Source organism: Rhinatrema bivittatum, chromosome 14, assembly GCF_901001135.1.
Source record: "Rhinatrema bivittatum chromosome 14, aRhiBiv1.1, whole genome shotgun sequence".
Lineage (NCBI taxonomy): Eukaryota > Metazoa > Chordata > Amphibia > Gymnophiona > Rhinatrematidae > Rhinatrema > Rhinatrema bivittatum.
The window spans coordinates 7,916,909-7,944,698 of record NC_042628.1 but is presented as its reverse complement, the minus strand read 5'-3'; the positions used below and the strand labels follow the sequence as shown (position 1 = coordinate 7,944,698).

Genomic DNA, 27,790 nt, shown 5'->3' with positions numbered 1-27,790 from the left:
CTCTTGAATCTCAACCTCTGCAGCTACTTTCCTTTTAAAGATCAGGTTTGCTATAAGAATCTACTGCAAATTCACCTTCCAAATACTTTCTCCCATTCTGGCCATAGAAATTCTTTGCTGGCATGCAAGCTGCCTGCGCAGATGAACAGTTAGACTAGCGTAGTCGTTATGCCTTGTGTTTTTTTAGGAGCAACTCAACATTTCTGTATATTTTCAGGCTGCCTTTGAGTACTCTATAAACACCTTACCGTGAAAATGGATGGTGGTTCACTGAGTTCTTAAACTTGCTTGATAGAGCTGGACACAGAGAGCTGCTCTTTTTGCAAGCTGTCACCCTATGCTAAAATATTCTCACACACATACCCATTTCTATAAGAAGGGCCTAGCTGGAGTAGTGTGCCTGTTATTCAGCTGGCCCCTGTTAAGTCCCCATCTTCTATCTGTTCCTTCAACAGCTGCTGTCTGTCACAGTATCCTGCACATTAGGAGAGAGTCAGGAATGAATCTGCTGTGTGCTTCCAAGCTAAGGGTAGGTAGGGGTCCCTCCATTCTCCAAAGCATTACACAAAGCTGGATAACAGTCAAGTCATTGTTTGGAAGATTAGGCTTGTAGCAAGCCTTGCGAAACTGCCGCACAATAATGGACTAGAACATTTTACAGCAGGCTACATTCGGGTTGGTTTATAAAGAGGGGGTAGCATGTTATGGGGTAACTGACAGCGGTATTGAATGTGCACAAGAAATTGCAAGTGCTCCCTGTAAGCAAAATGAAGAGAAAGAGAAGCATATAAACATTATCAGACCCAGTAAAGAGTGTACTTTATATAAGGCCAAAAGAATAGGGAAAAATCCAAGATCACGTTATGTAATTAGAATCTGACTCAATTGCATCCTCACTGTAGTCTTTCAGGCAAGGTCAAATTGATCAGTGAGGCCCACGTTGCTCTGCACTAGAGCGATACTGGATGTTGACATCACTTTTTAATATTAACTAAAAATCATTCAGGAGGAGAAAGTAGCTCTTCCATTAAGCCCAACCACATAACACCTTAAAACTCACAAACTGCAGCATGTGATAAAGACTGGTTACAGGCAGGAAACCCACAAGGCCCTCTGCTCCTTTAATAGATCAGTAAGGCTGGCGTATTAGTTGACAGTACATAGGACTCAGAGAGGTTTCCAAGTTGCTGCATAGGGAGGTGCAGCAAGGTTTTTTTATTTTGTTTTTAGTGCATAGTAAAAGTGAAACAAACAAAAAAACCCCACAAAACAGGTGAGGCTGCAGAGCCTTAGTGCTGGGCATCAGTGGTCATAAAATGCCATCCACATGACCCCCCTGCTACACATGCAATAGACAAACAGTGCAAGCCAGAGCAAGAGAACAGTTTAAAAAGTCAACGGATAATGTAGTTAAGGACACACAGTTTTCCCACCTGAACTATAACATCCCAGCAGGGATGTTATAGTTCAGGATAGGCAACTGCCTAGGACACGAAACATCCAGGCCAAAGCCAAGCTTCCCGGCTGGTGTGCTAGCATCTGAACGCCAGCCCTGAATCCCACTAAATTTGCTCTGCAGTACAGGCTGGGAAAGTATTTGGTGATTTGTAGTGGGTGCTTTAGTGATAAGTAGAGAGCATTAAGTCAGCTAATCTCTCTGTAAGGCAGATTAATAGGAGAAAGAGACCAAAATGCATCTCTCAGGCTGGAGCAGAAACAGGAAGAGCAATGAAACTGGCATTTTTAAAAACAAAACAAACAACATACAGATGGAGAAGCGGCAGAATGATCAGGAAAAACAAAGGGAGGCTGGGAGGACGGTTAGGTGAGCAACGGCCCACCTGGAGGCTAAATCCTATGTGAAAAACCACAGAGGGAAGATAATGGAAGACCAGGGGCAGACAGACAGACAGACATCGGAAAGGTGGGTGCTGGAGGTCGTGCATGCTTGGCTACTCAAGCCGGCAAAGTACCAGGAAGAAAGAGAAAAGGCGAGATCTTGCAGGTGGTCACTTGCGGTGGCTGGCAGCTGGGATGTGTCCTTTTCTGTGTATAGGAGCTTATGGCTGGGGATTGAGAAGAGGAAGATGTGGACCTGAAGCAGGCAAAGGCATTAAATAAATGAGACCATAGCGAAAGCCATTTACAAAGGATAATTCACTTGGAGGGCTTGATGGGGGTCACTGCAGGATACTGAAAGGGCTCAGAAAAAGTATTGAGGGACCCGTACAGGTCTGTTCAACTTACCTTTTAGCATGGAGGGGAGGGGATATGGTCCCACGACACAAAAGTGGGAACAAGGGGAGGCGAGCAACTACAAAACTGATAATCTTAACTTCACTGAGGAGTAAAAACTATGCAAACACGCATTTTTTTTTTTTTTTTTTAATGAAACACCCTGAAAAACACAGATTACAGGACACCAGACAGCAGGGATTCACAAAGGACCTGACTGAGTTCAGTAATGAGGTGGCAGAAGTGGCCTGTGACATCAGTAAGCAGTTTGACACAATTCTGCATAGGAAACGAGCTGGGCAGTGTGGGAACAGGACAGACAGCTGCAAACTGCGAGAAAAACTGGCCAACTGAGTCCACTCAGCAGAAAAGTGACCACTGGAGAATGCCAGGGTGTTGCGCTAGGATCTATGGCACAAAAGTCCACAAGCTGCTTATCATTAAGAAGGACAAGAACTGGAAATAGGAAAACAAACAAAGAAAAGAGATCTAGGAGCAATCATTTAAAATAATCTGAAAGCAGCCAGTCAATTTAATAATGTGTGCTCGGATGCGTAAGCAGAGGTCTCATCAGCAGGGAAAAGGCGGCAGTCTCGGCCTTGTACAAGTCCCTAGTGTGAGATCCCCACCTTGAGTGCTGCGTTCAGTTCCTCAGGCTGCACCTTTGAAAGGACATCGAGAGGGTGCAAGGGGTTCAGAAGACCCTACAAAGAGAGGCTCGCTGCAGGAAAGGGCAGGGAGCTATGAAAGCAACATTCAAATGTTTCACGGGGAGGAAGCTGGAGAGAGGAAGGCACACTGAACGTGTGGCAGATGGGACAGGACTAAGCTGGGAGGTTGCAGTATTGCAAGCTACCCCTCTTCAAGGGCAGAAGCAAGGGAAGAGGTGTTAAGGAGAAACCAGAGGACAGACAAAATAAGCATCACCTAGTGATGCTGAAGGCCATGGGGTAACCTGGTGACAACTGCAGAGAAATCGAGAGCTGGTGGTGGCCAAGTGACACCCAACAAGGGCCTGGGAATTTAACGGCCTCATTTTTGGGAGATTATTTTGGTGATGCACTATTTTATTCTGTGATTTGCCTAGAGGTTCACTGAATAATAGGCAAAAAAAATATCAAATTTGAATAAAAATAACTATTACAGAGGTTGGTGATTAGACTAGGGGCATAAGTGTTGGGTTAAGAGTGGAAACTTTTATGCTTATGGAACCAGGATGTTGTAGAACCAGAGAGAAAGTTAAAACGACTGAAATACGAGGAGGTGCCCTACCAGCGCTCCACTTTCTAGGGCTGCAGTTGGAATACATCGTTAGCAGCACGGACGGGCAGAACGAGGGGGCAAGCAGTCTTTTTTTTTTTTTTTGCTATCATCGACTCTGTTACTATGTTCCAGAGCAGTGGTAATCAATCCTGAAGAACCACAGACGGGCCTGTTCTTCAGCAAATCCACAGTGGATATGCATGAGATTATATCTGCGTCTCTTGCATATTCATGTTGAACATCCCATACACCTGCCTTGCCTGTGGCTCCACAGGGCCGGTTCTGGCCATCCCAGTTTCAAAGGAGCCGCTTCAGCATTCTGTTCCTGCCTCTATAGATGGCGTTATCAGCACATTTTGCAACCTTCATGACTCCTGCCAACTGCAGAGGATGGAGCAAGCTCATCTAAAGCAGAAACCTTGAAAAGAAGCAGCAGCTTTCCACGCCTGAAAAACTACTGAAATGTCAAGCCTTTCCCACCCACATTAAATATTCTTCACCAGACAAATGGTCAACATCTACTTACAACAAATCTTCCAACAAACAGTCACAGTTTATGTTGCAAGTAACAGCTAGTGGTCATCCCTCCCAAAATCAAGACACTTAATCACAATATACATTTTGTCCTCCACTCTTGGCTCAGGGGTGTACCAGGCTGTGCGGATCATATTAAAGGATCCCCGTTTCCAGCCGTCTTTCCTGTGTGCCTTAATCCTACTTCTAAACCTCAGGACTGGTAAAGTGTGAATCTGGAAAGATTTGACAGTGGCTCAGTGGCAAAAGACATGCAACATGAAGCCAGAGGACTGGCCCATGCTGCAGAACCGAGGCTGTACAGAATGGCACACGCAGAGCTGGTTATACAGAGTCATGATGATGATGATGATGCATGGGGGAGGGCAGGGGAGGGAGAGTCCACGAGTCCTACTGAGAGCCAATGGTGCTTTTTCCTTCTCTGCTTATATTCTGCTCGAAGAACTGTAAAATCACACGTGTTAGGAGTCCTTGATTTTTCTCTCCTTTTTAGCTCTGGCTGCCATGAGGGTGAAGAACACCTTGGGAACTAAAGTCCGCAGGTACACAGCCAGTGTTGGCAATAACCCGGCTATTAGTACCTCCTTCTTCTTTTCACCCACTGCAGTAAGAACAACCTTGGCCACATCTTCGGCAGCTCTTCCTTCTGCTGTGTTCTTGTCCATAACTAAATTAAAAAAAAGTGAAACATGGTGAAACCACTACTTAACAACATTAATCCCTCCCCAGTTGTGAATGCCGGTCTTTGATATTTTCCACTATGAGAAAGTTCGCAATCTAGAATGAAGAACCAGGCTGGCAATATTACAAGACTGCCCAGAGTCCAGAAGGCTAAGGCATAGCCAACGGGTACAGGCTCCCAACGTTGGGAGTTAGGATCCTAAATTGGCCCATCTGAAAATTTCCTAGGGCTGAGTGCCTACATTTAGGCTCCTAGTTTCACTAGACTTCTAAATTTAGGACCTTAAGCAGTGGGCATCTACAGGGGCAGAGTTAGTGTTGAGAGATAAATTTAGAAGCATAGACTGATTTTCAGCCCTAACTTAGGAGCCTAGTTATTTTTGATTATCAGCCTCTCCGTGACTAAGATTTAATTATTAATTAATTTAGGGTAGACTAATTGATTAGGAAGCAGCATGTGAAGTCTCCACCTATGACAGTAAATTAAAAAAAAAACAAAACACAAACATGATTGTGTTTTCCAAAAAAAAAAAAAAAATCAAATCTTAATGTATTTCACTACTAAAGCTTCCATGAAACTTTAGTGCAAAACAACTTTTCAGACAGTGCATGAACAAACAATGGGAGCTGTGCCTCTGGAGCAGCTCTCCCCAGTAACTCTTCACTTATTTGCTATCAGTTGCTGCTAGATATTTAATAATATTTGCTTTGGCCTGCCTGATTACCTCTTCGGAAGGAGAATTTTTTTTTTTTTTTCAATCCAGCCTCTGGAGCTACTTGCACAGCCACAAACCCACCACACACCTGACTCTTTCTCTCATCAATGCAGGGAATCGGTGGTCAATCACTGCTCCAACCAGGCTGTTAAAACGCCCAAATGATTCCTAAGCAGAACAATGTGCGCCCTCACCTCCGTATCGAGACCCATTCGCCGTGACGGCATTGAGAGAGAGGTTGGTCTGTATGTAGCCAGGACTAACCACGGTCACATCGATCTCATACTGCTGCACCTCAGCCCGCAGACAGTCGAAAAATGCTTGGGTAGCATGCTTGGATGCTGCATCTGCCAACAGACACACACAAATAGCAGGAATCAGAGCCCGGCAGAACGCCCGGCGAGCAGGTGCATATTACTTTTATTTATTTAGCATGTTGTGTACACCGTCATTCGGGTTCGCCATCATGACGGAATTATTATTACTATACTATTAGCACTCTGAATTCACTGGGGGGGGGGGGGGGTGTCCTTTCTTACTGAGGGACCAGAATCTATTTGGAGGCCAACGGACACCAAAATTCCTTTCCTTTTTCCAGCTAAAAAAAAAACAAAAAAAAACTTTTTGCTTGCAGTTCAGGGGGCTTCCTTTCAAGACGTTCTGCTTCCACCCCAGAAGTTCAGGGATAATTCTTAGGGCGTAAGACATCTCATCTCACACAGGGTTTTGGCCGTGCTGTGTTGAAACGACAGAGGACTTCCTTTGCAGCACTACAAGACCTTAGGTAGGAGAAACAAAACTCGTGCACCCTATCAGCTCAGGGGGAAAAGGAAGGTAGACCAGCAGGTTTATCATGGGAGGGGGGTGTCCTGAGGAAAACCCGGAAGATACACAGCGACATCCAGGGTCTGGAAAGCTGATACCCAACACCCTCTTTGGATAATTCGTCTGCAGGGCCAAATAAAAGGGACTGTAGCCTGCTGGGAGCAGTTTTCTGTGGTAGAAATGTTACATGGAAAACAACCTTTTGTTAAACAGTTGTCCTCCCTCTTTCCAGATTGATCTACAGGAGATCCTCAGACTTAAGATACTATTGGTTCCTGAAAACCGCATCTAACGTGAAAACATTTCAAGTCAAAACAGACTATCCCATAAAAACAATGTTAAAATGGGGGATCAGTTCCAGTACCAAGGCCGAAAACCCGGAATTTAGCTGTAAAAAGCAGAGACAGTTTAAGGCATTACATTTTTTTTGTCTGAGGAAGAAAGTGCCGAGGCCTGCGGCATCACCTCACAGCCACGCCATGAGGCCCTCCAGCACTTTCAAGTCGAAACAAAGATCGTAAGCTGCACAAGGGATGACAGTTTAGAAACGTCGCAGCGCTGAAGCTGAGGATTTTTAAAGAAATATGCTGATGTCTCCGGCTCCCCTTCCGTGCACCTCGGAGCAGGCTGCTGCCATTCCCTCTATGCATGAAAATTCGAGAGGACAATTCTGAAAATCGATTAACCCGGGGGGGGGGGGGGGGGGGGGGGGGGAAGGGCTCTCGGGGAAAAAAAATCGCTCACCTTTAACCCAGCTGAAAGGGCGGGCGGCGTTCCGCGAGGTGCCCATTTTCAGCCGTGGCAATCCTGAGGTCACGATTAAGTTGGAGGAGGAAAAGCAAGCGCAGATCACGTTTTCAAATCCATGCAGCACTTTTCCAGCACAAAAAAATCTCCCCTTTGGATGCAAAGGCCGGGGGGACTGTGCACCAAGGCAGGCATGTTAGAAATGTCCCCGCCCTTCATTGTATACAGGATGAGATGTACTTACACGCAGATCTGAAAGGAATGCTTATCCTGCCCTGCACGCTGCTGATCACCACGATGTGGCCACTTTTCCTCTTGATCATGGAAGGCAGAAGAGCTAACGAGATGACAAACGAGAGACATTCAGAACAGCAGAGGCAAATAATCAAGCATAGGGCAACCCAGAATCGCCTGGCAGACGGGCCGATTCAGTAAAGTCCACGGGAGAGCGGGCGAATGCCCAGTCTCCCGGCGCACACACAGGCCACTCAAATGTGCACGCGATTCTGTATTTAAACGAGGCCCGGCGGTAGAAAAACAGGCAAAAGGAGTCGCTAGGGATACTAGCGCGTCCCTAGCGCTTCCTTTTGGCCCAGAGCGGCGGCTGTCAGCGGGTTTGACAGCAGACACTCAATTTTGCTGGCGTCGGTTCTCGTGCCCGCTGACAGCCATGGACTCAGTAACCGGACGCCGGCAAAACTGAGCATCCAGTTTGCGACACGGGCCGACTTCAAATTTTTTTTTTTTCTTTTTTCGACGCGGGCAGACTTAATTTTTTTTTTTTCTTTTTTACCCTTTGGGACCTCCGATTTAATATCGCCACGATATTAAGTCGGAGGGTGCACAGAAAAGCAGTTTTTACTGCTTTTCTGTGCACTTTCCCGGTGCCCGAAGAAATTAGCGCCTACCTTTGGGTAGGCGCTAATTTCTGAAAGCAAAATGTGCGGCTTGGCTGCACAAATACCTAATAGGGCCTTCAACATGCTGAGGGCACTGTTAGGTTAAGCGGGTTGGACGCGCGTTTTCGGCCCCTTACTGAATAAGGGGTAAGGGAAAACGCGCATCCAATGGCGCGTTAACAGTGCGCTCCGGACTGTACTGTATCGGCCCGTGAGTGAGTTACTTCCTAGTCACGTCAGCTGGATCACAATCTGATCATGCACCCAGCCGCATTTTACTGAGGGAGGAACTGACAGAAGAACGGACAAGGAAAAGTGGTTAAACAGAGAAAAATATGTACCCACAGGCAAGAGGCGATGTTCTCAGCTGCAGAGATGGAGGGAAGGAAACACCCACAGCGTTCAGTACGTCTCCTGGAAAAATAAGCTGTGGGACGTGCTGCTGCTCCAGAACCATCCTCCAACCACCTTGCAACAGGTACTCCCCCCAAACCCGGGCACTCGTGTGCACGGTATCTACCTTTTGTTAAAGCTACAGGACCAAAGTAGTTGGTTTCCATCAATATTTTATCTACATCCAGCTCGGTGTCCAATATTGTGCCTCGATAGCTAATCCCGGCATTGTTGATCAGGATGTCCACATGCCCGACCCACTTCAGCATCTCTTCTGCAGCACTCAGCACAGCTTCGGTGTCGGAGAGGTCAAACGTCATGGTATGAGGTTTGTGTGTCTGCAATCAGACCAAGGTAAAATGTTAAGAGAAAAAGGTAGTGCAGAGCACAGAACAGAAGCAAAGAGAAGCTGACGTGCTGGAAGTCCTTTCTAATCTACAGGGCATCCGGGCTCCCATGTATGTGCTTCCCACCCGACAGCAACCCGAGGAGCTGTGAATCAGAAACATTAGCAACGCACAGGATCCCTCCCAGCAGGTCTCATAAATGGAAAATCGTTCTCAGTGCTGGCACTCAGCCTCCGGGGGGTCTCCACTCTCTGTATTTATAAAACTTTTTCATTCCTGTTCTGCCGAGTCTTCTGGGTCAGGCAGCAAAGGGCATGCTTACAGGAAAGGGACATCACTGGCTGGCCCTGGGATCTGGCACCAGCAGACTCCCACATTGCTAGTTTAATGGTCTAAACCCCAAGGAAGGTTTCTGGACGACTGCCAGGCCGCTGGGAAAAGGGCAGGGTTCATCGCTGACAGGACAGCCTCCTTCTCCTAAGCAGTCCCATTGAATGGTGCTCGTCACAGCTGATTGTTGGTCTCTTGTGATCCAAGCTACGTTTATGGCCAAGATAGACAAGATCTCCAAGTGTGGAAACTCCTTATCTAACCAGAATGTCAAGAGATTTCCTTTTCTTCTAAAACAGGTAAAACCATGAGATTTGAAATAACCCCTTTAGACTGCCAGTCACCAGCAAGCAGTACACAGAGCCTGAGGAGCTGGAGTTTGCTGACCAATTATCAAAAGCTGATGTACTACAGGATGGAATATTTCTCTCTTTCGGCTGCAAGGGGTCTTAAGCAGGTTCCTCTCTTCTTACTAGTCCTTCAGGTCCTGTCATGTATTTTTTTTTTTTATTTTAACGTATTTATATACCGTTTACCAATACAAATATCGATCAAAATGGTTTACAACAATGTACTTATAATCAAGAATATCTAAAAATAAAACTGAAATAAAATAAACTAAATAGAATATAAAATAAAGTAAAGTGAACATCTAAACAAAGTTTGAATAAAAATACAATTAATAACATGATCAATAACATAAAAAAAATAAATATTTTTTTTGATGAACTAGGATAGTAATTAATTGGCTGCTACGTTACAAAACTAAAAGAAAGAAAAAGAAGAAGCAACTATGGTATTAAGAATAGTAATTAGGAAGAGCTAATTTCATGGCTATAAGATTATTAATTCATAGTTTCTATGAGAGTGGAGCACTGTTGTTCCCAGCACCAACAACCCACCATAAAGTGCTTCTCACAAACCCTCTCCTCAGGTCACAGTGTCAAGATCTGCTGGTGTTTCAAAAAGACGAGCGAGTGAACAGGAAAGGCCCAGCTAAAACACATTAGGCGAGGCCCAGCAGAAAGTACAAAACCATGCAAGCAACCTGGCGTTCAGGAGCGCTGTGGAGGCAGGATCTCTCGGCCCCCACAATCCTGGCTGTGTACAGGTGAGCCATAATCGCTCTCATGATATCTGTACCTTACCTTGACTGCACTACAGAAAAAAGTGGTTTAAAATGAGATTACATTAAAACAAAAAGAAATCCATGGAGAAATTCCAAACTTGTTTCCTTTCCAACAATCAGTTAGGCAGGGGGCCAGATTCTCTGCTTGCCAGAAACAGTGCAACTTCCCAGGGTGGCGGCCCTGGCTGTCCTCTCGCTCATCCCCCCCGTCAGCAGCAGGAGATCTAACACAGCCTCACCTTAGCGCTTTTCTTGGCAGTGCTGGTGAGCTCCCGCACCAGCTCCTGCAGTCTCTCCTCGTCTCGGCCACACAGCACCAGCCGGCATCCAGAAGCATGGAAAACCTTAGCACATTCTGAGGAGAGAATGCAGAAGAAAAGGAATTTAATTCTCTCGCGCTGCTGCCTGCTTTCCCCCTGAAATCTTTTATTCTTTTAGTGCCGTTAATGCCTGAGGCAGCTGTGGAAATGACATTTTCTCATGGGAAATAAGTACACGAAGTCTGCAAAGAAGTGCAAATAGAGCAGTGCATCTTAAAACCAGAGCAGAGGGCAATGACTCATCTGGAAGCAGGCCCCAGGCCGTCCCCCCACAAGAGCAGCTTCCCTCTGGCTGCCAGAGGAGCGACAGGCCCCCTGCTGTTCATTACAGGTACGGCAAGGCAGAGTCCAGAGTGGGCCCCGGGGGTCCTGATGCACTGAGGTGCACGAGGCTGAGCCCACGTCAGCGCGTGTTTCTCCGCACATTTTTGTCCAACGCATCAAGAGGTTCTGCACCCAAACCCGAGTATAAACATGCACGCGGATTATCGCTCCTCCATGCAAATTCCATTTTATTCAAGGCATTAGCTATTACTCTTCAAGACAGAGAAGTGCAAAGGGTTAACTCAAGTTTTCTTAACGCTGGTCAGTAAAGTTTCTGGGGCTCCTGTTAGTCTATGATGCATGAACCCCAGGTTCAGCCCCAAACAGGGTTTATTCGGGTTTTCTACGCCCAACTTTTGAGCACACATTTTATGCACACAACTTTTAGGAGCACAACTTACGCACCTAATTCATGTTCTATGCATACACTTTATCAGCACAAGTCATGCTTTCTGCACAGCGTACACAAACTTAAAATATAATCTCAAGGATTTAACCTCAGCAAAAAGCCTGTTTATGAAAACGTATGTGATCTGCTATCTTACGAAGCCCCAGAAAATGCTGGGGTGGTTACCCCACCTCTCTCAGTGACCCCCCTTGTGGGCCAGCAGGCCACTGCTTCTAAAGCCCCCGTATGGGTTGCCAGTAACTCTGTGCCGCCGATCCGCTTTTAAGAAACAGAAGGGGGGAAATGCGCTGCCCCCTTAACCTCCTGCTGGCTGGGAATTTCAGGTCTGGAGGAGGCATTGTTATTCTAACTCTGACCCATTCTTCCCTCCTCTCCCCCCACGCCGTTGAAAGAAAGCCCCCTTTTATACCCGCCAAAACATTATTTTCCTGCTGTCATTCTCCCAACAATAGCTGCCTGAACTCAAGTGCATTATAGCAGGAGAGAAAAACAATTCCCTCTCGCTGCCCCCAAACCGATGCTGACAAACAGCCAAAGGTCACAGGCCTTCCACACTAGAAAGGAGGCTAAGAAGTCCAAAAGACACCCATTAAAGCCAACTTTCAAACAGAAGGAAACTTGCTTTGCATCTTACATTGTTTCAGTCTCTTTCATCTTGAATCAATTTTCCCTTTCGCTATGCGCTCCTCAGAGCTGTCCTTCTGCTCTCCTTATATAGTGTGAGTGTGAGTGTGTGTGAGTGTGAGTGTGAGTGTGTGTAATGACAAAGCAGAGACTGAACAGCCTCGGCTTGGTTTCTCTGGGCTCAGAGTCTCATTTCTAGCGACATCGTGCCTCTCTCCTAGATGCTTATGTTATAAACATCAGATAATCCTCTGCTTCTGCCCCTCCCACCCTCAGTCCCATGCCACTTACAATTCAATGTCCAGCACAGGCAATTCATGCCACACAAAGCGCGCACACACACACACACACACACACCAGTTCAAACGGACCCAAAGAATCTGGGCTGGCCCAGTGAGGGCTGCGCACTGCAATGCACAGAGACCTCCGACTCAGGTTCTGTACTTCCGGCCAGAGCTGGGGATGCTGTGCAAGTAGCAGTCGCAGCTCTTGGGGGGAGGGGGGTCTCAGTCCTTGCACAGTGACAACACTTTCTAGCCGTATTTCGGGCTATCTGGTTCTCCCTGGTGTAAGGCTCCCCTGGCTAAATCCAAGTGACAGAATTGACAAGCAAATGTGCCCCTCACTGACTTCTCCAGGTTGGATCTCTCTGGCCCATTCTTTACTTCTCGCTCGTCTGCCATGCTATAGTAATTCTGGATTGTAGCGCGGTGGCCGAAGTCCTCTCTGGATACCAGTTCACAGCTGCCAGATCTGTGGGGGTCAGTGGCTGCTTGAGCACCGTCTCCAGGGAAGGGCATTTTGTGCAGAGTTTAACACCCCCAGTCCTATGTATGAACCAAAAAGAAGATCCCTGTAAAAGCACGAAGCCAGCCCCTTCCATGGCACTGCTGCCCTAGGCATCCAAGCATTAGTGACTTTTAATCCACCTGCAAGACCGTTTTCACTCTCCCAGCTCTGTTCTCATCGGCCAAAGCTTTATCTGCTGCCTCTAATCGTATTTTGCAACTGGCTGTCCCTGCCAAAAGCCTACTTCATTTCTCGGACTTCTAGGCTGCTGTGACTTCTCGTGGAGAGACCCTTCCAAGCTTAAAGGGACGTATTACGGTGCCGACTGAATTGCTGGACATGGGCTTCCCTGAAATGCTCTCAGTCACACAGGTTCAGTGTCCATGGAGGGGCCTTGAAAATGTGTCTCTCTCTTTTAATTGGCCGACTGGTGCTTTATTTCATATCAGAAGCTTGTTGGATCTTAATTGGCTTGTGCCCACGTTTTTGGATATTTTCTTGGTGTTATTTCATTTCCTGCTCTCCTCTTCTTTGCTGACTAGCAGTTGCTTTTTCCTGATCCCGTTCTGGATTTTGTATTGAATTTTATTTCTCTAATAACATGATTTAGGCTGGTGTGTAATTTACGTACTGAAAATGGTCGGGGTATCATTTCACAATGTGTCTACTTCTCCCTGGGGGAGGGGAGGTTCAGTTAGGTCATGGGAGGAAAGTATGTTCAGCAATTTCATTTTGAAATTCCTGCCTGTGCTTTTCGGCCTGTGATGTACGCACCGGGCAAATATTCAAAGTGAAACCGCAGGGAGCATAGAAATGAGCTTGCAGCTCCGCAGGATACATCGCTCCCAGGAAGCTTAAAAAATATATGGCCTACTTCATAGTCCTAGTCAGAAATCTCTCCAAGCGGGGACACTAAAGCCAGGAGGTTGCCAGCGACACTGTGTAAAAATAGCCCTGGGAGGACAGATCCAGTCTTGCACTGCAGAGCCAAAAAAGGAAGGGGTTTTTTTTTTTCTCAGAAAAATAAAAGGTTAGCCTGGGTTACTCGTTATTCTCTTGTAGCAACACGAAAAGGAAGTAGAAAACACGAAAGGAAATGCTCGGAACTGGCACTGGTGGCTCTCTCCTCTGATTTTTAACGGATTCTGTTGCAAGCGAGAGTCCATTCACTCTTTTGGCTCCCTTCCAAAGTCAAATGAAACTCTACACCCCTTCTAGCATTTGTCTTGTTCCAATTTCAACTTGGTTTAGATGCCAAAGAGCTTCTGGCCCTCAGTCAGTCAATGACGACGTCACTGAAGGAGGAAGGCAGTCCAAGAGAATAACTAAGCTGCTCACACAGGCCCTCCTGGGTTGGTTAGCACCGTTCCTGGCAAAGTCGCTGAACCGCACGCTTGGTTGCTTACATCCACGCCACGTTTTGGTACACAAAGGTCTTGGCTCTTCCGAAATGACACAGCCAGGGTCGGGCTTTTCAGGTTCAAAGTGCCAGCCGCAGACTGCTGGAGGCTCATGGGCAGTAAGGGACAAAGGGTCCAGCGTGCGCCAAATCTTGTGTCTGCGGACCTCGCACAGAACAGGGCAAGCAAGATAATGGCGACTGTAACGGGAAGGTGTCTAACAAGGCAAGTCCAGTGGCTTCTGGAGGGCGGGCACCTGCACTTACTTGAAAAGTATAAGCAGTAAGTGAAGTTGGGGTTTTTTTTTAAAGATGGCTGTGCTTACCTATCTGGTAATGTATAGATAATTTGTATTAAATGCAAAAAAAAAAAAAAAGCCCATCAAAGAGGTAAAAAATAAGATGCCAGGCGGCCTCACAACTGATAAATCATTCAGACCTCAGCTTTCATCAAACACAACAGACAAAAGAGTCTCCATCTAACAAGCTGTAAGCACTGCAAAATGTCCCTTTATATAGGCCCCAAACCACCCAGTATAAAAGGAAAAAAAACTTGATCGATGCCGAGGCAGATACACGACACAGCCCGAGCCTCCAGCTTCAATGACACCTTTGTTTCTGGTGTCTCGCATGCCGAATTGTAGCTGCTGTGTCAACTCTGGGAGTCCCTGGAGGTTGTGACACCTTATAAAAAGGACAACGATGTTTGTTCTTTAAAAACAAGTGTTATAGTCTACAAAAAAAAAAAATCTAATTTCATGTTCAGTCTTCCTGCCCCAAGCCTGTAGGGTTTTCTCCTCACGCGATGCAGTCAGAATGGTCTGCACTGGGCCTTTCCTCCGCCTGTCTGCCCCGCACAGTCTCTCACCACTCACCTTTCCCCAGTCCAGATGAGGCGCCCGTTATCACCACCACTGCATCCTGGAGGTAGGCTCTGGTCCGCAGCCTCTGCAGCAACCGGTAGAGGGCAAAGAGCCCCAGGCTGCCAAGCAGAAGGGGTACAATGGCGAGCGAAGTAATATCCATGAGCTTCCCTTTATAAATCTGCCTCCTAGACAGACAGAAAATATTTTCTATCAGTTCCAGCCTAACACATCCATTTCTCCTCCCGATGTCCTCCACAGCCCTTAAAAAGCAAAAGCATCTTCACTTTGGAGCATGAATGGTAATAAAGCGCCATCCCATGCCCAGCGTGGTGGGCCATGCACCTGTCTTGCAGAAGCTCTCTGCTGGCACTGGAGTGCACTTGGTTCTCACTCGTCCCATCACGAGTAAACGCAGAGCCCACCTGAACGGGCCTGACTTTGTGCTCACCGTCTGTAAATCGATGCTAGAGCAAGCTCCTAAGTAGCCTTTTAGAGACTTTTTAAAGGCATTGCAAGTATGGCGTTCTGCAAATTTAAATTTATTGGCGGTACCTGGCCCATCTACAAGAGACTCATAAGGGTGCATTGTCAATCACTGGACCTTCCTTCTGGAATGCTAGACCACATGAGATCAGATTGCTACAAGATTTTAAATTATTTAGGAAAAAAGGTCAAAGGTTTTTTGTTCCTAAAGCTTTTCCTAGAAATTCATAGGGTCTGAGGGTCAGTTCAATTGTAATCATAGATTGTCCGAGATGATCTTGTTTTGTGTGTACATTTGTATATTATATCAAGAGTTGTCATCCGCATTGTTTAAACAAGTAGAAAATAAATACTTTAAATAAAGGGAGCGTTTAGACAAAAAAAAAAAAAAAAGATGTAACACATTTAGGGCCTACTTATTAAAACATGGGCTGTGCATTAATGGTTAACGGACAGGCGTGTGTTACCAGGCACGTAAATACATTTTAATAAGCTGCACTGCATGCAAAGTAGCTCATTAATATTAAAATGGATTAAAGCAAACTGCATTAAGCCACATGATTTGCAGCAACCCTCAGTGTATGTAAACAGCTATCCGTGGCTCGATCCCCTTCCCCAGTGAATAAAGGTCCCATGACAACCTGATGAGCTTTCTTCCTACCCAAGGAACCTCATGGACCCCCCCTCCCCCACATAATGGCAAAGAAAGGGTCTTGGGGACAGTCGGATCTGCACTCCCCACTCCCCTGCTTGCAGTGGCCGACCCGATGCGCTCCTCTGCACATCACACGGGCAGGACAAAGCAGAGCATGAAGTGAGCTGGCACCAACGTCATCTTCAGAGCGAGCAGGGCAGGAAGCAGTTCCTTTGCTCTATGATGGGCTGGTAATGTTATAGCATGTAACACACCGGCTGTGGCAAGACGGCTTTTAACGTGGTATTTACTGAAGGCTTTACGTGCTCTAGTGAACGGCCCGTTAAATGTACTACAATAACGCACTTCAGTACCAAAGGGCCTGATTCACTAAGCTAATTTCCCATGAATCGGGCACTTAGTATGAAATCTCTTAAGTTCAGTTATATATAAAATGTTTGTGTCAACCAATGAGTTTATCTTTAAAATCAGCGATCAGCACTTCATGACTTCTAACCCGTTTGACAAATTAATCTACCTGGATATAAATCCAGGGCGTTGCATGCACGGTATACCAAGAAAATCTCTCTTTTGGGCAGAGGTTATGATAGGGCTTCCTAAACCTGTCCTGGCGTCCCCACAGCGATTCGGGCTTTCAGAAGATCTACAATCAACAGATATGAAATGAATTTGCAGAAATAGTCAAGAGATGGAATCCCAAGTAAAGCAGCAAGATAAGCACAGGAAGGTAAGAGGTGCCAGGCTGGCGCGGGCTCAGACCAGGGTCCCTCGACCCAGCGGAGCATCTCCAACAGTGGCCAGTCTGGGTCATTATGAAGTTCCCGGTAGATACCAAAGAAGATCCAATTTGTTGCAGGGATATCATGCATAGTAACAGAGTAATGACAGCAGAAAAGGAGCAGATGGTCCATCCACTCTGCCCAGCAAGTGCAGGAATATTTACTACCAAAACCAAGCAATGGTCAAACCCATACACAATGACTGCTAGCAACGTGTTTACGAGGCTAGCAGCCTTCTTGATAATTCAGACAATGCTGTTTGACCTTCTTTGCTTTGGAACTTGGCCATAGATGGGTCATGTGTTTAAAAAATAAATGGAAGGGAGCGATGCAATAAGTGCAGCCAGCCTGGCGCAGGGGTTTATGCGCAGTCAGACGTGGATCTTGGACGCACTAGACTAGTGCCAGATGCAGTAAGGAGTTAGCGCGTCCAAACACAAACCCAATAGCGCCCAGCAAGTGGCGATTGCATGTAGATGAGGGCATTGGCTAATACCCCCGATACAGAAATGCACTGGGCACCCACTGCACTTTTCAACGTGACAAAGTTTGCTCTAGTCTTGGAGGTAAAGCCTTACATTTTGCTGAGGTTGCTGAAGTGAATAGCAGAAAAAAGACGTGGGATGAAAACTGATGCTCGTATTGAGCACCTGCTGCAATGGCGCTATGACTTCTTAAGGAAGGAAAAGGGGGAGGAGCAGCACTTAATGTCAAAAACAATATACAAGCAACTGAACTGAACGGGACGTGGGGCAGAGAAGAAACATCATGGGCTGTCCTAAAAAGAGAAGATGGGGCTTCCCATGTGCTCTACAAGCCTCCAACTCAAATGGAAGAACTGGATAGAGATCTGATTGAAGACATCCCAAAAGGTGGAAAAGAAGGGAAAAAAGTGTTGCTCGTTGATTTGAATCTGCCAGATGTGGATTGGAGAATCCCTTCTGCAGAATCTACAAAAAGTAGAGAGATAGATAGTGGATGCACTTCAAGGAGCTCTGCTCAAACAAATGGTAATGGAACCCACGAGAGAGGATGTGATCCTCGCTCTAGTGCTTACTAATGGTGATAATGTCTCTGATGTTCAGGTAGCGGCTCACCTGAGCACCAGTGTTGATAAGACGGTATGGTTCGATATTTCAAATAGGATACAGAGAGGTCACACAAAGATCCACATTTTGAATTTCACAAATACAGATTTTGTCAAAATGGGGTGGTACCTGGAGAACTGGAAGCCTGGGAGACAATGGGTGAGTTGGAACAACAGTGGCCAAACTGAAAGGAGCTATTACAAAGGCAACAAATCTATGTTAGGAAAGTAAAGAAGAGCAAGAGGAAAAACAACCCGATCTGGTTCTCAAAGGAGGTGGCTGAAAACATTAAGGCAAAAAGAACAGCACTCAAGAGTATAAAGGATCCCAAAAAGAGGAACACGGGGCAGAATATCTGATGAAACTGAAGGAGATGAAGAAAGAAATCAGGAAAGCAAAAATCAAGTGGAGGAAAGGATTGCCAAAGAGGTAAAGAGAGGAGATAAAACAGTTTTCAGATGAATCAGAGAAAGAAGGGAGGCCGGAAGTGGTTTAGTGAAATTGAAAGTTGACAGATCAATGTGTAGAGAGAGAGATGAAGAAATGGCAGAAATATTAAACAAACACTTAAATTCGGTGTTCGCTAAAGAAGACCCTGGAGAAGGACTGTTGCTGGCTGACAAGATCGTAGATGGAGATGGCATAGATTAAACTCCATTTACAGAAGAGAATGTATGGGAAGAGCTAGGAAAACAAAGTAGACAAGGCCATGGGGCCTGATGAGGTTCATCCCAGCATACTGAGGGAGCTCAGAGATGTGCTGGGAAGGTCCTCTGTGTGACCTGTTGAATAGATCCCTGGAAATGGGAGTGTTGCCGAGAGATTACAGAAGAGTGGTGGTGGTCCTGCTTCACAAGAGTGGGAGCAGAGAGGAGGCTGGAAACTACAGGCCGGTTAGCCTCTCCTCGGTGGTGGGAAAATTAATGGAGACTCTGCTGAAGGAAAGGATAGTGAACTATCTACAATCCAGTGGGTTGTTCAATCTGAAACAGTATGGAATCACAAGGGGAAGGTCCGGTAAGATAAATGATTGATTTATTTTTTAATTGGGTGACTAAAGAATTGGATTGTGGAAGAGCGCTCGAGGTGATCTACTTCGATTTCAGCAAAGTTTTTGATACGGTCCTGCATAGGAGGCTTATGAATAAGATGAGAAGCTTGGGAATGAGTGCCAAGGTGGTGGCCAGGATAACTAACTGGTTGACGGATAGAAGACAGCGTGTGATGGTAAATGGAACCTACTCTGAAGAGAGAGCAGTGTTAAGGACTACCACAGGGATTGGTGTTGGGACCGGTTCTGTTCAATATCTTTGTGAGTGACATTGCAGAAGGGATAGAAGTTAAAGTTTGTCTATTTGCGGATGAGATTAAGATCTGCAACAGAGTGGACACGCCGGAAGGAGTAGAGAGAATGAGACGTGATTTAAGGAAGCTTGAACGGTGGTCAAAGATATGGCAGCTGGGATTCAATGCCAAGAAGTGCAGAGTCATGCATCTGGGGTGCAGTAATGGGGAGTGAAGAGAGGGACCTTGGGGTGACAGTGTCTAGCAATCTGAAGACAGTGAAGCAATGTGACAAGACGATAGCTAAAGCCAGAAGAATGCTGGGCTGCATTGAGAGAGGAATAACCAGTAAGAAAAAAGTGATAATCCCCTTGTATAGGTCCTTGGTGTGGCCTCACCTGCAATACTGCGATCAATTCTGGAGACCTTATCTCAAAAGGGAAAGAGACAGGATGGAGGCGGTCCAGAGAAGGGAAACCAAAATGGTGGGGGGGGGTCTTCATCAAATGACTTTTGAGGAGAAGTTGAGGGACCTAAATATGTATACCCTGGAGAAGAAGAGGTGCAGGGGAGATAGGATACAGACTTTCAAATATTTGAAAGATTTTAATGATGCACAATTGACAAACCTTTTCCATTGGAAAGAAATCAGTAAAACTAGGGGTCACGCCATGAAACTCTAGGGAGGACCACTCAGAACCAACGTCAGGAAATATTTCTTCACAGAGAGGGAGGTGGATGCCTGGACTGCCCTCCTGGAGGAGGTGAAGACAAAAACAGTGAAAGAATTCAAAGGGGCATGGGATAAACACTGTGGATCCCTAAAGGCTCGAGGATGGACATGAGGAAAAGAGTGCATGGGGGTAACTTGCTGGTATGGCGGTTACTACCCTTAACCAATAGGCCTTTTATAGTGTTGCAACTCTATCATTGTTCTCTGCTTCAACGGCAGGGGGAAAAGAGGAAAAGGGGAATTGGATTCACACAGCAGCCATAAAGGACCCTGACGTTTATGATCTGGGAAAGCGATAAGTATGGGGGTGACCTGTATGGCGCGGCAGATACTACCATAAGCTTGCTGGGCAGACTGGATGGACCGTTTTGTCCTTTTCTGCTGTCGTTTCTATGTTTCCTTTCTATCAGTTTACAGTCAGTCTGGCAAAGCACCATATAGAGTTACATGCATGGTCACAGCTTACTGTTAAGCTTCTAACAAAATAGAGAACTAAAGAAATTACAGTGCCAAAGATTTCAAAATAGCAAGAAAAAACCAACTTAAAAAACTGTGTATTCCCCTATATTTTCACTATATGTACCAGAAAAATCACAATCCTTGGAAAATCAATAAAACAGTTTTCTTAGAACAGCACAGGCTCCAAAACTACTAAGTAGCAAAAGCCCTTTGCGAGAAAACGGAGGGCTATCGGGTACGATTCATCAGGATTTCTGTCATAAACCCAGGCACAATGTTTAACGCCTTAGCTCTAATGGACACTTCTAGCAGTCTGCAAGTGACTTAAAAAAAAAAAATCTCCATTTCCAAGCAATTCATTCACTGCATTCCCTCTGCCTTGCAGACATGGAAAAAGCACGCCTATGATAAACTTTTCCAGATGCATTACAAACGTTTTTACTCTTCTGTCCTTCCTCTCCCAGAACAGGGAGATGTAAGCTTAAAAGCTTTAGCTCCTATAAGGATTTCGATGCACTAAAGACCTTCTAGCATGCACCACTCAGCCTGACCTGAATGCAAAAGGATAAAGTACTGGAAGGTACTAAGCACATCAGAGCTGGTTTAGCAGGTAAAATAAGTCATCTGCCCGCAAGCTCCTGCCTGCCCCCCCCCCCCCATTTCCCTCTCCTCTGAATAACTACTGCCTCTGCTCAGACCCATACTGCTCTCTAAATGACAATGCAAGCAACTGGGAACCCATTTTCAGAGACAGAGCTGCCTTAGGAACAAGAACAAAACAGAAAAATAAGTTTTCCCATTCCTGTGGCCAAATGGTAGAAGGAAAGACGCACAGGAAGGGATCTCTGGAGCTCCTTTAGTACAATCTCCCACCTTTGCGAGCAGCTCTCCTTCCAGCATTAGCTCCTGCTCCCTGTCTCCCTCTGCTCCACACAAGGACAAAACCAATTTAAACCGAGGCATGGCGGCGTGCCAAGCTAGCTTACATTTCTGATAGACCCTTGCCCCTCCCTCCCCCAGCCTCGGATAACGTTTGAAACATGAGGGAGGTGGGGATAATTTCAGTTTCCCAATTTATAAAAACCGTGAAGAGGATATAGAAGAAGTCTCCAAGTAAAGATAACTTTCTTTTTAAGCCTTCTCTCTCTGTCACCCAAGGACGAGCCCTTGGTATAGCACAATCTACTCCGAGAAGTCAGAGCATGTTCTGTACAGTCTCAGCTGCAGCCAGGACCTTCAAACACTTAATTCTACAGCCAACAGTCGCCCGATTGGTTGTTCATTTAAAAGGGGATCACCAAGTCTATTTCGAGAAGACAAAATTTATTGGCAGGAAATAGCCAAACTTCTGCCTTCTACTCACAATCTTTGTTTGAAATGCAGCTGTGACACATCCAAAGAGAATGTTAGGAATGATTAGGAAGGATATGGCAAATAAAATGGTGAAATGTCATAATGCCTCTGTATCACTCCATTGTGAGTCCGCACCGTGAATACTGTGTGCAGTTTGTTAACCGCAACTCATAAAAGATATAGCTGCACTGGAGAAGATACAGAGAAGGGCAACCAAAATGATAAAGGGGATGGAATGGCTTCCCTATGAGGAAAGACTGAAGAGGTTAGGGCTGTTCAGCTTGGAGAAGACACAGCTGGGGGGGGGGGGGGGGGGAGAGATATGATAGAGGTCTTAAACAGGTAAATGTGAATCGGTTATTTACTCTTTAGGATAATAAAAGGACTAGGGGACACTCCATGAAGTTAGCAAGTAGCACATTTAAAACAAATCAGAGAACATTCTTTTTCACTCAATGCACAATTAAGCTCTGGAATTCGTTGCCAGAGGATGTAGTTAAGGCAGCTAATGAGGCTGGGTTTAAAAAAGGTTTGGATAAGTTCCTGGAAGAGAAGTCCATAAACTGCTATTAATCTGCAATAAATGCTAAGGTGGACCAGGTGACTTTAAGTAAAGTGCAGAAAGATTCCAAACTATTCCTTTAAATTGAAGAGCAGATTGTTAATACAGAAGACATACTTTGAAATGTCTCTATACAAATGTTAGAAGCCTAAAAAATAAGATGGGAGCGTGCCGTGTATAGCACTGGATGAAGAGGAAGATATAACTGGTATCTCAGTAACCTGGTAGAAGGAGGATTACCAATGGGACTCTGTGATACCGGGGTACAAATTATATTGAAATGATAGGATGGATCAAATCGGTGGAGGAGTGGCACTATATGTTAAAGAGAGTATTGAGTCAAAACAGGATAAAAGTTCTGCAGGAAACAAAATGCAATGTTGAATCTTTATCGATAAAAATTCCAGATGGAAAAGAGAATAAAATAATAGGGGGATGTATTACCGTCCACCTGGTCAGAATGAACTAACAGACAATGAAATGCTAAAAAAAAAAAAAAATTTAAGAAAGCTAATCAAATCAGCAGCACAGTAATTTATTTATTTATTTTATTTATTTCAAATTTTTATATACCGGCATTCGAGACAGCAGTCACATCATGCTGGTTCACATAAAACAGGGGTGCATAGAAAACATAACTATAACAAAGGTGCTGAAAAGGCAGTTACATATAACAGGGTGATAAGAACTTGGATGAGAAGGAAGAGAAAGGATAGGTTATTAAATTACATATGTAAAACAATAGAATGGATAACCAAGGTGTAGTTGGAGATTAGTTGACTATGTTGGCGTCCGGGAAGGCTTGTAAGAATATCCAGGTCTTTAGTCTTTTTTTGAAGGTTGATAATGGGTAATAATGGGTGACTTCAATTACTCCAGTACTGACTGGGTGAATGTTACATCAGGACAGTCTGGAGAAGTAAAGTTCCTAGATGAAATAAATGACTGCTTCATGGAGCAGCAGGTAAAGAACCAATAAGAGGGGAAACCATTTTAGACCCAGTGCTTAGTGGAGCCACTTGGCAAGAGTGATCACATCATCATCAAATCTGACTTAATAACTGGAGGGAGCGCAAAAAAGAAATCTACTGCGACAGCATTTAAACTTTCAAAAAGGCAACTATGCTAAAATGAGGAAAAATGTTTAGGAAAAACTGAAAGGAACAACTGCAAAGATTAGGAGTTTAGCTCAGGCATGGACATTGTTTAAAACACACCATCTTGGAAGCCCAGACCAGATGTATTCCACACATTAGAAAAGCTGGAAGGAAGGCTAAACGACTACCAGCATGGTTAAAAGGTGAGGTGAAAGAGGCTACATTGAAAAGAACATCTTTCAAGAAATGGAAAGGGATCCAAGCAAAGAAAAAAGGAAACAGCATAAGCACCGGCAAGTCAGATGCAAAGCACTGATAAGGAAGGCAAAGGGAGAATTTGAAAAGTGACTATAGAGTAGAAATTGAACACAATTAAATGGCCCCACATATTATGTTTGCCTTGACAGTAATCCTACCACTGAAATCATTCAGATGATTGAAATGGAAACAGATGGTGCAGCGCAATTTGGATTTCTCACATGAAGGGAACAAAAATTTTTTTTTATAAAAAAAAAAAAGAAGCCAAATATACCCTTCAAGATCCACAAGAGATTGCATTGTCCCCCAGGATTGGACCAGCTGGTAGCCAGGCTGATCTGGGTTGAACCAGTGAAATGTCCAACACTTCCGTAGGATATAGATGAAAAAAACTAATTTGTAGAAGACTGAAAAATCTGAATAAATTTGTACGACAAAGAAATGGGTCATGACGACATGTTGGCACAAAGGACAGGCCTTTATTTAGAATTGCTTCCTGGTTTTTAGTTAGACACTTACCAGAGAAGTTCACCCTATTGATTCTGTCGCATTTGTGATCTGGTATTCGGTCGGAGCCAAGGTGGTTGGTGCCTCCCTCAGAATCTGCCCTGATTCGGACATCAGGATCCCGATTGTCCTGGATTGTGTTCTAAAAAAGGGTGAGGGTGAAGATTTAACTTCACCTTCTGAAGAACTGGAAAATACTACTCTTTTCACTGATTGTACATATTTCTTTTCTCTTTGCCATGGATATATAATACCCGTTTTATAGTCTGTTTCAACATGTCTGAACTTGCAAATTTTATCTTAGTGTAATGACGACCTAAACTGATCAATCATGTTTATGTTCCCCGAGTGCCTTATTAAAGCTCTCTATTGATGAAGACATTTTGATTATGAGGAAAGACTAAAGAGGTTAGGACTCTTCAGCTTGGACAAGAGTCGGCTGAGGGGAGATATGATAGAGGTCTATAAAATAATGAGTAGAATGGAAGGAGTAAACGTTAATCATTTGTTTACTCTTTTGAAAAGTACAAAGACCAGGGGGGGACACAATGAAGTTACTGGGTAATACATTTTAAAAAATTAAGCTCTGGAATTCGCTGACAGAGGATGTGGTGAAAGCTACTAGTGCAGCTGTTTAAAAAAACCAGAAGGGAGAATTGCAGAAATCCACTGCTTATCCCTGGGATAAGCAGCTTGGAATCTATCTACCCCTTGGGATCCTGCCAGGTACTCGTGACCTGGCTTGGCCATGTTGGAAAGAGAATACTGGGCTTGATGGACCTTTGATCTGACCCAGTATGGCAAGTCTTATATTCTTAACCAATAGGGTTTAGCCATTGCTTGTTGCCGGCATTAGTAGCAGGAGAGCTATTTAACGTTTGGGTACTTGTGACTTGAATTGACCACTGTTGGGAGAAAGGATGCTGGGCTTGATGGACCCTTGGTCTGACCCAGTATGGCACATGTTATCTAGGGATTCTCTTTACGTTGAGGGCACTCCAAGACAGCCCTAGGAACCAGAGTCAGGAATGAAGCACATATCTGAACAGCCAAAGGGGTAGCGTGTTTTTGTATTAAGTCTATCTCGTAAAGTGTCCTCCTCCTCTGCAGAGATTGCCATGTGCATCCTGTGCCATCTGGCTAGAAGATAGGGCTACCAGCCATGATAACCTGAGTATCAGTGGTTACAAAACATTTGGCATCAAGCGAGCAACTTTATTATTGAGCCGAGTCTCAGAAATGCAGAGGCAGAAAAAGATCTGTTCAAAGAACAGCATGAAAATACTACCCTTTAAAACATCACATGTGTTTTCAAAGTACTTAAACATTTAAAAAGTACAGAATACCCAACATACATCTCCAGCTGAATACAGTCAATATAAATAATCAGGAACGGGTAGTCACAGAAACAGTATGTATCACATCAAGCACACATCCTTTGCATCTAGTCTGTAGATTATATAGGTTGATCTGAATTAAAATTACTATGCAGGTAAATACTATAGCACAATTAGGCATGCACTTTTGTAAAACAGGATTCCATATTTATTAACAAAAACCATTTATACTGGAACGTTTCGTAAGATTTTGGGAAAAAAAACAACTCCACATTTAAAAGAATCTATGCCTATTAGATAAACAGACAGCCTACTAACTTCTGTAGCAGACTATAGATATTAGTGTTGTATAGATACACAAACTGTTGCTGCTCCATGGAGCTTACAATCTATTAGATGGTTTTTGTTACAAAGTTAGTATGATCACAAAACCAGACTATCACAAATCAATTGAACACATCTTTAGCTGTGATGGTTGTGAGTTTACTACACAAAGAATGGAAAAAGGTTTCAATGAACCAAAAGGAAAAGATTGGGTTCTGGGTATAATCCTTATTTATCTAAAGAAGTCATCATCATCTATCCCAGGCTTCACCTATAGATCACCGTCGGTTCATTTTTTGCTAGGTCCGCTTGGATCTCTTTTTCCTGTAGGTGGACAATGAAGCGCTGTCGGGAATCCTGCATGTTCCATTCTTTCTCAAAAACACATTTTTTATTTGCACCCCTATTGTGTGTGTTTTGATATTGATTTTGAGGCGCTCGCTTCTATTGGTGTAATTTTGGAGTTTGTTCTATTCTTTCTACTTGTCCAGTCCATGATTCTTTGCAATATCTGAATTTCTCACTCACAGAATGAGTATTTACTTCTTTCCTTATATCATCATTCCTAATCCTACCTCACCTATTACATCCTTTAGTAAATCTTAAAAAATAATTTCTGGCTGTCTGAATTCGGCTAACATCTTGATTATGCATAACCCACATTTTGGGTCCATAGAAAAAAGTGTTGGTACTGCCATAACATTTAAATTTATTTACTGGATTTATAAACTGCCTTTTTCCATCAATAAGCAGGGCTGAATTAGCCATAACAACTGGGTGACATCATCCAGCAGCACTGAATGGACCTCTCTCATAGCTAGTATTTATTAAACTTTATATACCACCTGTGAAAAATCATCCACGCGGTGAGCTTTTACTGAGCATCTGTGGGAATTCCCACTTGGACGTTGCCTCATGAGCCTCCTCAATCTTTTTTCATCTGAGCACTACCACAGATGTGTATCTCTTCTTTACAAGTTGCCTCACTGCCTTACCAGCCCCCAAACAGCACCTTTCAGGGAGTAACCTGCACAGAGCGGCAGTTACTAGCTTGGGAGGCTTGCTGGGCAGACTAGACGGACCGTTTTGGTCTTTTTCTGGCGTTACTACTATGTTGTACGTTTTGGTCTGTCTGCCATGTATATATATCATTTTCTATATTGCTCAAACGTCCTAAGAATCCTGATCTGCCTTTCTTCCTACATTCTTTTCGATGCTCCTTTTCATATTATATACAGGATAGTCAAAAGGATCATTATTATAAATACTACTGAGATTAATAAAAACCATCCTTGCTCAAAAACATATCTTAATTTCCTCTAAAGGGAGGATGAGTGCTTAACAGTCTTTTACTATCCAACAGTTACAACTAAGGATTCAGTTAAAGCTCCAAATTTTGAAGTCTCGCACAGAGAAGTTTGAAATATTTGTAAAGGAAAAAAATGGGAACGGCGCTCATTAGATGGCAAGTTTAGGGGGGGGGGGGGGGGAGAGCGGAACTCCCATAGCAATTCGCCTTGTTCCCGCGGCACTGAAAGAGAGGGACCCCAGGGCCCAGACCGAGATCCCCAGCTAAGCGCATTCACTCACCTGGCCCTCTCTGACAGCATGGCGCCCATCCGCCTCGCAACCGGAAACAGCCGCGCTGCCACCAATCCGCAGCCACTTCCTGACCCTACACTCCGCCCCCGTGGCAGCTGGTAGGATGTGCCGTTCCCGAAGCAGCCAATCAGAAATGCCGGCGGGAGAACGTCCCTGGTCTGGTGACAGCTCCAAGGAATAAAAATAAACCAAGCACTATAAACTGGAAAACGTGGGTGGAATTACATCGGCTTTGAACTCAGCTGGGATGTGATTTGCAAGCCCAATGGCTTCATCCACGTTTCTAAGCGGAAGATCAGCCAAATCTGTGCAAACGGCCATTTAACTAGGGGCATTGCTGGTCACGTGTGCAGCCGCCTAACGACGCGTCCTTCTTTAAATTTCTTCCAACTTGGGACCCATTGATAGTTTCGGATCCGGGCCTAAAGGCTTTGGAACT

At 44.8% G+C, this 27,790-nt stretch overlaps 1 protein-coding gene across 4 annotated transcripts; it reads right to left on the bottom strand.

The window, feature by feature from the left end:
• Positions 1–554: 554 nt before the first annotated feature.
• DHRS7B (dehydrogenase/reductase 7B) lies at positions 555–27,510 on the bottom strand. Of its 4 annotated transcripts, none has more exons than XM_029576672.1 (7): positions 27,340–27,510; positions 14,840–15,015; positions 10,339–10,454; positions 8,421–8,631; positions 7,246–7,338; positions 5,624–5,776; positions 555–4,699 (listed from the first exon to the last, which is right to left on the bottom strand). In XM_029576672.1, exons 1-7 carry the CDS (start codon positions 27,366–27,368, stop codon positions 4,494–4,496), a joined length of 984 nt encoding a protein of 327 aa, XP_029432532.1. In that variant the 5' UTR covers positions 27,369–27,510; the 3' UTR covers positions 555–4,493. The 4 variants fall into 4 exon arrangements, with proteins under 4 accessions (XP_029432532.1, XP_029432534.1, XP_029432533.1 ...); XM_029576674.1 differs by lacking the exon at positions 27,340–27,510 and adding an exon at positions 24,101–24,230; XM_029576673.1 differs by lacking the exon at positions 27,340–27,510 and adding an exon at positions 21,185–21,260.
• Positions 27,511–27,790: the final 280 nt, after the last annotated feature.

Coding starts and splice junctions, on each gene's coding strand:
- DHRS7B (XM_029576672.1), bottom strand. CDS start 27,368: ATGGGCGCCATGCTGTCAGAGAGGGCCAG. Junction 10,455..14,839: donor CTCATCTGGACTGGGGAAAG/GTGAGTGGTGAG, acceptor TTCTCTCCTCAG/AATGTGCTAAGGTTTTCCAT. Junction 5,777..7,245: donor CATTCCTTTCAGATCTGCGT/GTAAGTACATCT, acceptor GTCTGTTGGCAG/ATGCAGCATCCAAGCATGCT.